This window comes from Ictalurus punctatus, chromosome 14, assembly GCF_001660625.3.
Source record: "Ictalurus punctatus breed USDA103 chromosome 14, Coco_2.0, whole genome shotgun sequence".
Lineage (NCBI taxonomy): Eukaryota > Metazoa > Chordata > Actinopteri > Siluriformes > Ictaluridae > Ictalurus > Ictalurus punctatus.
Window position 1 is genome coordinate 10,213,572 of NC_030429.2, and position 14,014 is coordinate 10,227,585.

The 14,014-nt window shown below is 39.4% G+C and overlaps 1 protein-coding gene and 1 long non-coding RNA gene across 3 annotated transcripts in view; one reads left to right on the forward strand and one right to left on the reverse strand.

Moving 5' to 3' along the window:
* The first annotated feature begins 67 nt into the window (after nucleotides 1-67).
* Nucleotides 68-14,014, forward strand: part of LOC108274938 (nuclear cap-binding protein subunit 1) — an 18,616-nt gene continuing 4,669 nt past the window's right edge. Inside the window, exons 1-20 of one of the 2 annotated variants that reach the window (XM_017485368.3) lie at nucleotides 68-273; nucleotides 2,399-2,487; nucleotides 3,321-3,421; nucleotides 3,540-3,696; nucleotides 3,781-3,888; nucleotides 4,005-4,126; nucleotides 4,475-4,544; nucleotides 5,743-5,958; nucleotides 6,478-6,575; nucleotides 6,735-6,798; nucleotides 7,019-7,129; nucleotides 8,561-8,625; nucleotides 8,905-8,967; nucleotides 11,327-11,401; nucleotides 11,533-11,636; nucleotides 11,870-11,992; nucleotides 12,162-12,264; nucleotides 13,217-13,310; nucleotides 13,818-13,921; nucleotides 14,005-14,014. The exon at nucleotides 14,005-14,014 is cut by the window's right edge and continues 108 nt beyond it. In XM_017485368.3, the coding sequence (XP_017340857.1) occupies nucleotides 240-273; nucleotides 2,399-2,487; nucleotides 3,321-3,421; nucleotides 3,540-3,696; nucleotides 3,781-3,888; nucleotides 4,005-4,126; nucleotides 4,475-4,544; nucleotides 5,743-5,958; nucleotides 6,478-6,575; nucleotides 6,735-6,798; nucleotides 7,019-7,129; nucleotides 8,561-8,625; nucleotides 8,905-8,967; nucleotides 11,327-11,401; nucleotides 11,533-11,636; nucleotides 11,870-11,992; nucleotides 12,162-12,264; nucleotides 13,217-13,310; nucleotides 13,818-13,921; nucleotides 14,005-14,014 (1,911 nt within the window). In that variant the 5' untranslated portion in view covers nucleotides 68-239. The remainder of the gene's footprint in view (nucleotides 274-2,398; nucleotides 2,488-3,320; nucleotides 3,422-3,539; nucleotides 3,697-3,780; nucleotides 3,889-4,004; nucleotides 4,127-4,474; nucleotides 4,545-5,742; nucleotides 5,959-6,477; nucleotides 6,576-6,734; nucleotides 6,799-7,018; nucleotides 7,130-8,560; nucleotides 8,626-8,904; nucleotides 8,968-11,326; nucleotides 11,402-11,532; nucleotides 11,637-11,869; nucleotides 11,993-12,161; nucleotides 12,265-13,216; nucleotides 13,311-13,817; nucleotides 13,922-14,004) is intronic. The other variant, XM_017485367.3, reaches the window with a different exon arrangement.
* LOC108274942 (uncharacterized) lies at nucleotides 5,867-6,523 on the reverse strand. Its single transcript, XR_001814611.3, has 2 exons — nucleotides 6,433-6,523; nucleotides 5,867-6,047 (listed from the first exon to the last, which is right to left on the reverse strand). It is a non-coding gene; the product is annotated as an uncharacterized LOC108274942 (long non-coding RNA).

Consider the following 14,014-nt stretch of genomic DNA (forward strand, 5'->3'; position numbering starts at 1 on the left):
TCCCAAAGAAGGGTTATTTTGTACTTCCTGTTAGGAACCATTTGTTCCCCGGATGTGTTCCTCGCGAGCTATTCCCGCCCCTTTTTATTTTCACAGCGGTGGCTAGCTGTTGCAGCTAACACTCAGGTAGCTCGCGGTGTGTAAACTTAAAGAAGATAGGGGTTTAATTCAAAGAAGGCCCAAAAGCTCATACGGGAGGTTTGTGTTTGAGTTGAAAAGAGCTAAACTTCGCGGGGGAGATGTCTAGAAGAAGACATAGCGACGAAAATGATGGTGAGTTACATGTGTTCCCTCTCATGTTAGCTAACTAGCTCCATTGGGTGTACGGCCAGCTTTTGTTTGTTCCCATCCGTACTCCAACACGACCCGCCTGCTGTTATTTCATTGGTTAAGTAGTTCACGCGCAGTCCGCTGATTGGAAGGCGAGACTCGATGCGTTCTGTCAGTCAAAGCACATACCGCGGTATTTGTTCTAATACGGGTGGGTATAAAAAAACAACGGTACTACAGTTCTGGTGCTGAGCTAGCTCGGTTTACTTATAACGCCTGGACGGGAATTTGGTGAAACCGACAGTAGTGTGTAATGTTTAAAGGATTTAGCGAGTTAATGAAGAGAGAGAACTGCGCCATAACGCTCCCTTTAACTTTCCAACAGGGAACTGGTAGTAATGGATTCACACTGATTCTTTCACAATCTTTACTTCTGGGCAACAAGCAACCCAACCATGCCTGCTGTTCTGAGCTTAATGTGTTTGTACACACACAATCTCTCTCTCTCTCTCTCTCTCTCTCTCTCTCTCTCTCTCAATCTATATTTCTCTCTTTCTCTTGTCTCTCTCATTCTCCCTCTCTCTTTCTGTCTCTCTTTCTTTGTCTGTCCCTCTCTCTCTCTCTCTCTCTTTCTCTTGTCTCTCTCATTCTCCCTCTCTCTTTCTGTCTCTTTCTTTGTCTGTCCCTCTCTCTCTCTCTCTCTCTCTCTCTCTCTCTCTCTCTCTCTCTCTCTCTTGTCTCACACTTTGTTTCTCTCTTTCTTTCGGTCTCCCCTCTTCTCCCCTCTAGTCTGAGAAGCCTAGTCCAGATATCTCTATCCCCAGCCTCAGCTATATTTAATACTATGAATGACCCATACTCAGTCCTGCTAAAGGGAACACTCTGAGATGGACCTCAGTTCATATGGTGTTCATACTGTGTCTCAAGCGGACACAAAGGGGATACGGTTCTCCTTCTGTGTAGTTTATCCACTGATTTATCGAAGAGTTCTCAGACCACAGCTCCTCTCCCAGTGTTTCTCTGAATTATGGACGGTGTCACTCAAAACAGGTGTTTGACCATGGACACAAAATAGAGAGAGCAAAAACAGGAGTGAAGTGAAATATCAAACAACGAGAGCAACAAGGAAAGTTCTCACGTTATTATTGTTGCTATTTTTATTATTACTGCTGCCTGTTCGGTTGTGTAATTGTTAGTGCCACAACGCCTCTATTACCCTGTGTTCATCTTTCCCATTGCTGCTTAACACTGCTTACTTTTTTCTTGAGCTAAATGACCCTAATGGCAGCCATTAGAGTATTTATTTATTTATGTATTTATTTATATATTTTGCTACCTGCGATGTGATGGGAAACTGCAGTTGAAAATGGACGGCAAGATCTTTTGCCAAAAGCAGAATGTTAAGAGGCTTGGGGACCATTTAGACCCTACAGCAGACACATCAATTTGACCACGACATGAACATCTCTAGAGGTGGTCTGAGTACGGTTCACTTCTGGGTTTTGGATGGATGTGAATTCATTCGTTTGTGTCTCGCCCAAAAAAAGTCTTCGATCTGAAACAGCATGGAGTTCTAACAACCGACAAAGTTGTGAAAGCACCCTCCGTTCTGCTTGCTTTACTGAGCCTGTAGTGTTGCCTACAGTATATATGGAACGTTTGAATGTCCTGATGGACAGGTATGTTTATAGTTATAGTTTGGTCATCTCTCCTGGGTTCATATTTTGAACTGTAACGACACTCAAGACACACACATGCTTTCCTACTGAACAGTGAATAACCACTGACATGTGATTCCTGTAAAACAAGAAGGACTTAAACATGTGTTGATAGACTGTCCCGCTCTTAACGTTACTAGACAACACTTTTACTCAACAAATACGTATTTAGAAGTCAACAATCCTGGTGTTTTTATAGAATAATAAAGTGAAGGACCTCATACAGATGCTGTTTTTTTGACGCTGCTGAAATTTTGTAAGAATAACTGGAATGCCCTGCTTTACCTACCTTGATCTCGCTGTGAAAATAGCCACTTTTGCTGGCATGGTGTTAAAAGAACAGTAAATGATAATCATTTTGAATGGTAACACCTGCTGATTTTATTTTATTTCTTTCTCTCGTACACCAGGTGGACAGCCTCACAAAAGGAGGAGGACGTCTGAGCCCATCGAAATCGAGGATCGGCTGGAATCGCTGATATGCCGAGTTGGAGAAAAAGTAATACACCGGGAAAATGTTTCACTTGAATACACATTTAGTCCATGAGTTAAAGCAGTAGTTCCTAAAATCCTTTCCATAAATATACACCTTTTTAAACGTGTACATATCTCCATGTTGTTCAACTTTGCTGATGTGGGTTAGGACACATTATCACAAACCGTAATTTCTTTTTTAAAAATGACCCAAACCTCTGCGTGTGTAACTGGAAGCTGTAGCTTTATGGATGCAGTCTTCTCAGAATCACACCTGGAATATCTTTTCCCCTTGGCACACGATTTTCCATCACTCCAGCCTGAGTGCGCGTGTACGTGGGGTTTTACAGTAAACACCAGGCTTTTGAGGAAAGAACCTTCCGCCTGCATGTTTTAGTTAAACCTTAAACACTAGAAAAGTTTGCACACTTTCTTATTAATTACTGTTAAGTAACATCGTTGGAAACATAGTGTTTGCTTTGCATAAGTTTCTTGAACAGAACAAATCAGTTTTATGTGAATATAATATACAAGAGAAGGACAGTTCTGTAATTTACAATAAGCATTGCAGACGGATTTTTGCCGGAAAGCTGAAAATATAGCTGCACTTTTATCCTGAATTTGTAAATACTGACTCTACCTGCTATTTCACAGTGCATTTTATTTTTTAAAAGGGGGAAAAAAGGTTATGTAGCTTTACGTTAGCCGTTTACCTCATCGCTTTTTCTAGTTTTGCAAGTGCAAGGTTTTTTTTTCCTCTTTGCCAATTCAATTGCTGTAATTTATTCAATTTAGACTGAAATGGTAATTAATACACTCTGCTGACTGATGTTTTTTTTTTTTTTGGTCTCTGTTCAGAGTACTTCATCTTTGGAGAGTAATTTAGAAGGCCTTGCAGGTGTCCTGGAAGCAGATCTCCCTAATTACAAAAACAAAATCCTGCGCATCCTATGTGCCGTGTAAGTCATTCATGGTGTAATCGACGTGTCATTATTGTCAACATATCGTTTCAATGGCAAGCATAAAATGCTTCTAGACATTCCACGTACGGATGAAGGATGAAATGTGTTTTGGCAGCGCACGTCTGTTACCGGAGAAGCTATCCGTCTACACGACACTGGTGGGTCTGTTAAATGCGAGGAACTACAACTTTGGTGGGGAGTTTGTTGAGGCCATGATCAGGCAGTTGAAGGAGACTCTGAAGTCAAACCTTTACTCCGAAGCAGTTTACCTGGTAAGGAGTACACATGAGTAAGAAATGGAAATCGCTTTATTTTGTCGTTTGAATGGTTTGTAACCTGCATCTTTGACTCCGTAGGTGCGTTTCCTTAGTGACTTGGTGAACTGCCATGTCATTGCAGCTCCATCTATGCTCGCAATGTTCGAGAACTTTGTCAGTGTCACGCAGGAGGAGGACATACCACAGGTACGGGTTTTTTGAAAGCTGTTGAAGTCTTCACTATTGTTCAAACCTCACCCAAAAAAACTCCAGTATAACCTTATTGATGGTCAGTGGAATGACCCTGAGCTAATATTTCACAGGTGCGCTCCGACTGGTACGTGTACGCTGTTCTGTCCTGCATGCCATGGGTTGGGAAAGAGCTCTATGAGAAGAAGGATGTGGAGATGGATCACCTACTAAATCAGATCGATAGCTATTTGAAGTACGTCATGATCCTTTTTATTAGGTTTATTTTTGTGCGCTGAAAACTTAGAAAGTTTCAGTCGAATGAAGTGAATTTCAAAAGTTGGGTCGACTGGTGAGGCTTCAATGCACGTTACCAAAGATCACCTTTATTCCATGCTGTGTCTTATTTAAGAATGCTTTGAACATGATAGTAGTACTGTGCAGTACTGGTATTTGTATTGGGTTGATCTGAAACCAAAACAAGCACTATATTTTAAAATGGGATTTGGTCAAATCAAACAAGGAAGTGAACTTCTGTGACAGGTGTAGTGATTTTATTTATTTATTTTTTAATGCGATCCCTGTGTTGTTGTTTTTTTTTTAGGAGACGGCAGAAGACCCATGTGGTCATGCTGCAAGTGTGGACAGCAGAGAAGCCCCATCCACAGGAAGAGGTGACATTCAAACTCCATTATCCTAGCATGGACTGGCCTTTGATTAGCGCCGCCTGAGGAGATATTAATCTATGAACACAAAACACTGCGTCATAAGAGTACTTAAAAGAAAATGCGGGATCCGTTCTAAGGGTGTGGGGAAATCCCATTTGGTTAGATAATATCACCAGTTGTGATGTGATTTTTATTTCACCAACCTGAGAGACAATGATTTTGATACATGGATAGACTGACGAATAGATGGATAAATAAACTGGCTTTGTCATAACGAGAAAGGTTTAAGTAACTTTCTTGATACTCCATGAGTATTTTACTGGCACATGAGTATTTCCACACAAACTTGAACCAAGCAAACAAAATGGCTGTTTCTGATTAAAAACGAGATTCATGTAGTTTGATATATTGCAATACTGGATTCCAGTACTGTACAGTGCAGCTGGTGGGATGGTTAAATGTTCATTATATCTCAATACCTTTTACGATATATAATGTGGTGATAATTTCATGATATTTCGGTTTATATTCTAGTATGTTAACATGCATCATCATAGCATCATATTACCCACCTTGTACAGCGCTACTATATATTGAGAGAGATACACACACGTGTACACTGCCGGTCAGAAGTTTAGAGACACTCGACTGAAAGGTTTCTCATGATCTTAAAAATCTTTTGATCTGAAGGTGTATGATTAAATGTTTGAAATCGGTGTTGTAGACAAAAATAGAATTGTGCCAACACATTCATTTATTTTATTAGAAAACTAACATTTTGTTTCAATTTTTTTTTTAAACGGATGACTCAGAGCGAATTATTCTGAGAAGCAGCCAATAAGAGTCCAGCGTAGGTGTGAACTCCTTTAATACTGTTTAAAAAGCATCTCGGGAATTCCTCAAGAATTTCTGGAAATTCTAGGCAAAAAGCATGTCTACTTTGAAGATGCTAAAATACATATTTTTTTTATCACAGCATAATTTCTATAGTTACATTTGTGATGACTTTATTATTATTATTATTATTATTATAATAAAATGAGGGGGGGAAATGTATATAAAAATGTGTCTAAACTTTTGATCAGAAGTGTATATCACATCTCATTGTGCAAAAACAAACCTTCACAGATCTTTTTGCTGAATATAATTTGATTTATCCGTAAATAACTCCTAACCGATCTTGTCCTTTCCTGTCCCCTCATAGTATCTAGACTGTCTGTGGGCTCAGGTGCAGAAGCTGAAGAAGGATCGCTGGCAGGAGCGTCACATCCTGAGGCCGTACATCGCCTTTGACAGCGTGCTGTGTGAGGCTCTGCAGCACAACCTGCCCCCTTTCACTCCTCCAGCTCACTCTGACGATGCGGTTTACCCCATGCCCAGTGTCGTCTTCCGCATGTTCGACTACACCGATGCTCCTGAGGTACAGTCTCGTCCATCTAACGCTCGAAATGTCAGCAGCTCTTGCACACTTCTTATGTCGGGAAGGGCCTTTTCATCTCTTTCCACGTACTCATGTAAATAAGAACAAAAGCTTTAAATATTTAACGTCATGTAAATCTTGTTTGACACAGTCGAAGTCAGCTCATGTCTTATTTGTTTTAGTTCTGCACACATCTGCATTTTCTTTACATATTTTTTTACACTTTAATGGGTTTTTTCCATTTCCTGCATTGTGTGTGTATGGGATGAGCTTGTATGTAACGACTATCTCAGAGTAAGGCTGGCCCTCTAATAACAGCACACACTTAGACCTGTTTAATATAGGGATTGTTATTACTGCAAATTGTACAAGAAATATTGGCACCGTAATAACAGAGTTAAAAAATGATTACATGCTCAAGATAAACCATTAATGTTACATGAAACCCAAATCATTGCCATATCAGCCCTTTACCTCTGTAAGTGTGTTGCATGTGTGATTGAGGTGTTTTGCTCTCAGGGCCCTGTCATGCCTGGCAGTCACTCTGTAGAGAGGTTTGTGATTGAAGAGAACCTGCATTGCATCATCAAATCTCATTGGAGAGAAAGGAAGACCTGGTGAGCACAAAATAGCTTGATTGCACCTTAAAGCAGTCATGTCAGCAGCATTCTTGTTTTTATGTCTATATTGCCATGAACTAGTTTATTATTATTATTATTACTATTAATATTGTTGTTTTTGTTGTTGTTGTTTCTCATGTCTTGTGCCTGTTTCAGTGCTGCACAGTTGCTGAGCTATCCTGGCAAAAGCAAGATTCCTCTAAACTATCATATTGTTGAGGTAAATTATAAAATAACAGCGTAAACATGTAAACACCCTCATGTATATTGATCATTTTATTATTGATATTTAATCCTGCCTAAATAGTGTATACTCTAACCAAGCTCCTTAGGAGGACACATCCTTTGTAATTCTGTGTGTTCCTGACATGGTCAGTAGTATTATCTGATTGTGATTTTGTGTTAAATCACACTGTTAAAGTTGTAACGTCCTCCTCTAGGTGATCTTTGGTGAGCTCTTCCAGCTACCCTGTCCTCCCCACATTGATGTCATGTACACTGCATTACTGATTGAGCTCTGCAAGCTGCAGCCTGGGTCGTTACCTCAAGTTGTATCCTTTCCTACTGCTACAATGCTGTTGTGCCTTGCAGTTCAAGGCTTTCCTGGAGTTAGTTAGTTACATACATTGGCAGGATAGTGTTTGGGGCATGTGAAGGGGTGTGGAAGGATTTGGTGTTCTTGTAGTGGATTATTTGACTCCTGGAAGCTTGGAAAAATATTAAATAATTGGAGGAGGAGTTAATTACTATTAAAGTGCCCCTATTATTATGCTATATTAAAAGTGTCATTTTGTTTTAGAGGTCACGTACAATAGGTTTCCATGCATCCCAGGTCAAAAACACTTTAATTTTCTCATAATTTACATTGCAGCATCACTTCGTTTTCCTCAGTGTCACAAACGACTTGTTCAAGGATCCGTTCACTCTAAACTCCTCCTTTCAGAGAGCCTACTCTGCTCTGATTGGTCAGATGTCCCAGTCTGTTGTGATTGGTCTACCGCTTACAGAATGTGTCGGAAAGGAAACACCCACTACCATATCTAATTTCAGCTCAGTAACAATGTCGTTGGTTTTACCCTATCAATTTGAGCCCAAGTCTGATAGTGATTCATTGGAAGATCAACCCGAACCAGCATCGCATGTATGACTTAAAAAAAGCAAAGCAAAACAAATCTATGCATTTGGAACACTCAGTAGAAAATATATATAAACAAAAAATCATACTTGCAGGTTGTGATCCTGAGGCACAAGATGGTCCAAATAAAGTGGGAACGGCCTCGTCTTTAATGATTAAACGCCTCTCAAATCCTGCGTTGACTTCAGCTGGATTTGAGAAGCATTCGTCAGTGAAATGATGGAAACACCGATGAAGGTCGGAGTTGAAGTCCTGTGGTATCCGTTTAAAATGAATTCTAACCACTGATGCTTTACATCCTCATCGTTTGGTAGTCCATGCAAAGTGGTTTTGCTTTGCAGCGCAGAAAACGTTTTCTAGACATGAACCTAAATCTCTCAGGACGCAACCTCAACTATAGTCTTTGTGGTCGGGTCAAAGTACACGCTGTTCGCAAGCAGCCAGTGAAGACCAGAGGTGGGCCAGAGAGAGTCTGGAATTATTAACTTCTCGTTTTATCTGTTCACAATCGGTTCCTTCTTTTGGGAGTCGATTAAAAGAATTTTTTTTCGAATTTGTCATTCACTTTGATTTTTGAAACTTAGACTTCTTAAATTCACAAGCAACTACATAACACACTACATGAAAGTTAATATCTGAAAAAGCATAGTAGGGGTGCTTTAAGACAAGATCTATGGTAGTATGACCTTTAGCTGTCTTGTGAGAACAGTAATTTACCAAATTGTCTTGTAAAGGTGATCCAAGAGGGAGAATTAGAACTTTTCTCATGTTGCATAATACTGTCATATCTATTGCAGGGGTCCCTCCCCCCCAAACTATTTAGAACTTAACCTAACTTTGCTGTAAGCTTGCACAAGCCACAGAGATGATGTACATGAGACTGGACACAATGAACACAACATGCATAGACCGGTGAGTGTGTGAGCCTATGTGACATGCTGATTTTGCACCACTTGAATTAATAATGCTTTGATTAATAAAAAAAAAAAACCTTGTAAATGTTTTTTCAATTTTTTAGTCTCGTGTATATTGTGTTGCTCCATTCAAACCAGGTCTATCAAATTATGGAAAAAACAAAACACTGAGCCTTTGGAGTAACATGATATTGACCAGTTCTCCTTAATATCGTTTTTAAAACATTCAGTGTAGTTTGATTTACATGTTTAGTTTGAACTTATTTCTTTGTTTTAGATTCATCAACTGGTTCTCTCATCATCTGAGCAACTTTCAGTTCAGATGGAGCTGGGACGACTGGTGAGACGTTTTACATCTACATACATTGTTCATCCACTCACTCACAAACTGTATCAGCCGGACAACCGGCTTCATGGACGCTTTCTAGTCCATATTGATTAGTGTTCGATGGTTCTATCTCATGGTACCGATGCGATGCGGTCAGTAACAGCTCGGTGTTGAGCACCGCATGAGAGAAGGGGTTAAAAAAAGTAAAGGACTTTTTTTAGTACTTACACTACTGCAACTCTACAACTGTTTTGCAACAAGAATGATTTCATTCAATTTGTAATTAAGTACATGGCACATGTGTTGTTGCTACAAATATCGATCACTCCTAGTCAGGTGCAGCATATTTTTTAAAATAAGAACATTTAACATGTAGGAGACTGATCTGTGATGGTCAGCAGTCGAAAATAATGATTTTAGTGATCACTAGTACAGACATTCATATTGCTTGCCGGTAACTTAAATAATAGACTTGTATCTATATCTAGTTCGTGTGTGTGTGTGTGTGTGTGTGTGTGTTTGCTTGCTCATATTTACCAAGGGTGCCAATATTAGTCGGGGCACTGTACATACTTACAAGCACACTAATTTGTACATATAGCCAATTCCATAAGTATTTGGACAGCGACACAGTAGCTGCGTTTACATGGACAACAATAATCCACTCTTAATCCGATTAAGACCATACTCTAATTAAGAAACTACCATGTAAACAGCAATTTTTACTTACCTTAATCTAATTAAGGTCATAATCAAAGTAAGCAATAATCTAATTAAGACAGGTGGAGTATTCCTGTTTTAGTCGCATTATGGACGTGTATTACAGACATGTAAACACCTTAATCACATTATGAACGTCGTGTGAGTTTTCACTGCATTTTGCGACAGAACACGATCACACACGGCCGTTTTACGGCAAACGAGAGTTCGGCCGCGTCCCAAATCGCATACTTGCCTACTATAGGCCTGTAGTGTGGAAAAATACGTGTATCTCGGCTACTATATAGACGGTAATTATGTGATTTGGGACACAGCCCACGGCTTCAAGCAGTTGTCTATTAGCACGTACAGCCTGACAAATAATTAACTGCACTTAGTGTCCATAAAAAAAAATTAAATAAAAACACCCAAAAGTGTATACGGTACCATAACGAAGACTAACTGTATGTCGATACGTGAAATTCTGGAGGGACATCGGACGGCGTAAGGTCAATAATTAGATTACTGCTGTCCATGTAAACGTAGTCAATGTGACATTTTACCTTTGTACATCACGATGGATTTGAAGTGAAGCAGTAGACTTGTAGCTGATTGACGTGTAGACCTTCAGCTTTAATTCAAAGGGTTTAACAAAAATATTGCATTAACTATTTAGGAATTACAGCCATTTTATTGCATCCCTCCATTTTCTCAGGCTCAAAAGTCAATTGACAATTGACTGATGAGCAGTTTCCTCGTGTTTTTTTTTTTCTTTTCTTTTTTTCTTCTTCTTCTCCATGACAACTATAAAAGGTTATAAAAGGTCTGGAGTTCATTCCAAGCGTTGAATTTGCATTTGGTAGCTGTTCATGGGAACTCTCAATATGCAGTTCAGAGATGTCAGTGCAAGTGAAGAAAGCCATTATTAGCTTGAAAAAACAAAACAAAACGGACTCATCAAAGAGAGAGCAGAAACTTTAGGAGTGGCCAAATCAACAATTTGGTACATTCTTCAAAAGAAGGAATACACTGGCGAGGGCATGTATGGCTGCCAGTGGAACTGGGTCACGGGTGTTTATTGATGCTGTGACTGCTGATAGAAGAAGCAGGATGAATTTTGAGGTGTATAGAGCTATACTTTCTGCTCAGATTCAGCCAAATTCTACAAAAGTGATAGGACGGCACTTCACGGTACAGATTGATAATGACCCAAAACGTACCGTGAAAGGAACCCAAGAGATTCTGAATGTTCTTAAATGACTGATGACCACGACCCAATCGAGCATGCTTTTCACTTACCGAAGGCAGAAAGACCCCCAGACGAGCAGCAACTGAAGGCGGCTGCAGTAAAGAGTTGGCAAAGCATCTCAAGGGAGGAAACTCCATGGTTGATGATTTCAGGCAGTCATTGACTGCAGAGATTTTGCATCCAAGTATTAAAACTAATCCTAATATTTCTAATGTTATTTTGTCTAATTACCTTTGTTGCCCTCACCATGCTCACTGGTGTCTCTATAGAGCAGCATGAACACACAATGTGGTGTTACAAAATATTGTGTTCAACTTTTTTTTTTTTTGTGCATATTTTTGTTTATTTTAGATAAATCCTTTTTATATTTATGTAAAATCTCAGTGTAATCAATGCTGTATTGATTTTCCTCATTTCTCCTAGGTCTGACTGTTTAACAATGGACCTTGATAAACCCAAGCCCAAATTTGTCAGAGAGGTGTTGGAAAAATGCATGAGGTGGATTTTTTTATTTTTTTTCCAATTTATTTTCTTCCCTATAATTTAAAGTTTTTTGTAATTAGGGATTAGCTCTGGAACTACATTCTTATAAATATTGCCTAACTTTGGCTTTTATTCTTGAATTGCAGGCTGTCATATCACCAGCGGATAGTGGACATTGTGCCTCCTAGTTTCTCCGCTTTAATCCCACCTGAACCGCTGTTTCAGTACAAATATGCTGATGAGAGCGGCAGTAAGTACTGCTGCCTATAACACTTCTGCTAAAAAGGCTGTTCATGCAAAGGACTTTTCAAATGAAAGTGGGAGGAACAAAACTCTTGAGATGGACAGCTTTTCACAAATGGCTGATAACTTATCCTTTGAGGGCACAGTTTTCTTGTAGTACATCTATACTGCTCGTTCAGGTGAAACTTGGTGTACTATAGTGTGTAACATGTCCTCCTGCGCCATCGTTCTCTGCTGCAGGTTCCTTGCCTGGATATGTTGTGGCAACGTCTGTAGGAAATGCCATCAAAAACCGTGCCTCAAACGAGGAGATCCTCACTGTCCTGAAAGAGGTGCCAAATCCTAACCAGGACGAAGATGATGGTATGGTATCTTTCCTCATTTAACATTTTAGTTATCTAATAGCTGTAATTAGATAATACATCGTATACGTCTTTACTTATTATAAATCTCATTTGTCGTTCTAAATGTGCAAACAGACTTGTAGATCTATCCGTTCCCTAAACTCTTTAGTTTTTGTTTTCCTCGTCAGATGAAGGTGATGGTTTCAACCCACTGAAAATAGACGTGTTCCTGCAGACACTGCTCCATCTGGCTGCAAAGTCCTGCAGTCACTCATTCAGTGCCCTTGCAAAGTGAGTGTTGTCTGAGACTGGTTAGTCTGCGGTGCTCTTTTTGGTATTCTCCCTCTTTCTGCTGTAAAAGGCCGCAATTAAGGAGTAGTTCATAACAACCTATAAAGTTTATACTCCCGAAAAGAACTCTTTCAACTTTTCTTGCGTTGTAATGTAAGCCTTACACTGGTAAAGGACTTAATTTAATCTGCTTAGCGTTTTCATTTTTGCACAACACAGCTTGCACATTGTTTTCGTATTAGGGATTTAGGAGATTGTTTTACTGTAGTCTTTCAGGTTTGAAATATTTCAGATTTCAGTCTTTTGCCGCATCACTCAAGGCTTCACTGAGAAGAAACTACTGTGTAACGCAACACACACATTTTAATCAATAAATATAAAGGCCATTACTTATATGCTATGCCTTTTCTTTCCCTGAAGTAAACCATATCTCATCACTTTTAAAGCAGAGTGCTAGACTGCACTCCACAGTGACTCATTTTGCTGACACCAGAACTAATTTTGCTGCTGTAACTAATTTCACCCTGCTGTAATTCACTGGAGGTAAAATATTTGTACATTATAATATAGATTCAGGTTAAGCGCTTGCACCATTAATTTAACGAGTTTCAAAAGGTACATGCATGAAACCTTTTGTTCTAAAATGCCAGTCTAAGCTTGGATCCAGAATAAGGGTCTATGATTTTAAATTGATTGTGAAATCAATTCTATTTGATCTTCTAATGCTCTTATGGTGGCTTCAGTTCTGGTGGGATTTTATTCAGTATAAAATGTATTTACTGAAATTGCAAGTGTAAAAAATTCTCCTCCTAACCCCCCCCATTGCCAGTCATAAGCACTTTGCCTACCCCTAGTTTCACACTGTAGAGTATTGAACAGTTCTGTTTTTAGCCATATGGCTTGTATACGAGTCGTCTTACTTTCTCATGTTTTCTTGTTTTGCCTTTCTCAGGTTCCATGAAGTGCTAAAGACTTTAACAGAGAGTGACGAAGGGAAGCTGCACATTCTTAGGGTGGTGTACGAGGCGTGGAAGAATCACCCTCAGGTCAGAAACCTGCCTGTTTGGTCAAATATAAGCCTGTGCTCAGCCACCTGAATACACTGAATATAAGTGCATCATCAGTTCGTGTGGATATCAAGGCTGGTGCATAAGGCATAGTATTGAGTTCAGAGATTGGATCAGGACACTGGCTTTGGCATTATTTGCATGAACTTTCCCTCATTAAGAGTTAGCACTGTTCTTATGCATCCTGGAAGACGAATTTGATGACTAATCTTAAGGTCATGGGAATTTAAGAAATTACCTGTAAATATTCATGGCGACCTAGAAAAGTGGTAAGTTCTACTGTTTAGCCACAGGGATTACTTATTTAGTGTTAACACAATTACACTTCGGACACTTTAATTAATTTATTTATTTATTAAATTCATTCCGTATTCTTGCACAACGTAATGTTACAAATGGGGATGACACTAAATTAGTCCTACACTGTACCTTCAGGCAGTTCGTGCATTTATATTAATGATTGCCAACGTGCCTGTCTGTCTTCAGATGATCTCTGTGCTGGTGGATAAGATGATACGTACTCAAATAGTGGATTGTGCTGCTGTGGCCAACTGGATCTTCTCTCCTGACATGGCTCATGATTTCACCAAGTATGTTTTCATGTCCTGTTATGGTGTTTTTTTCCCTTGTCTCTGTGGGTCCTTATTTTGTTCTTTTGTATCGATTGGGTCAGGCTTTACGTG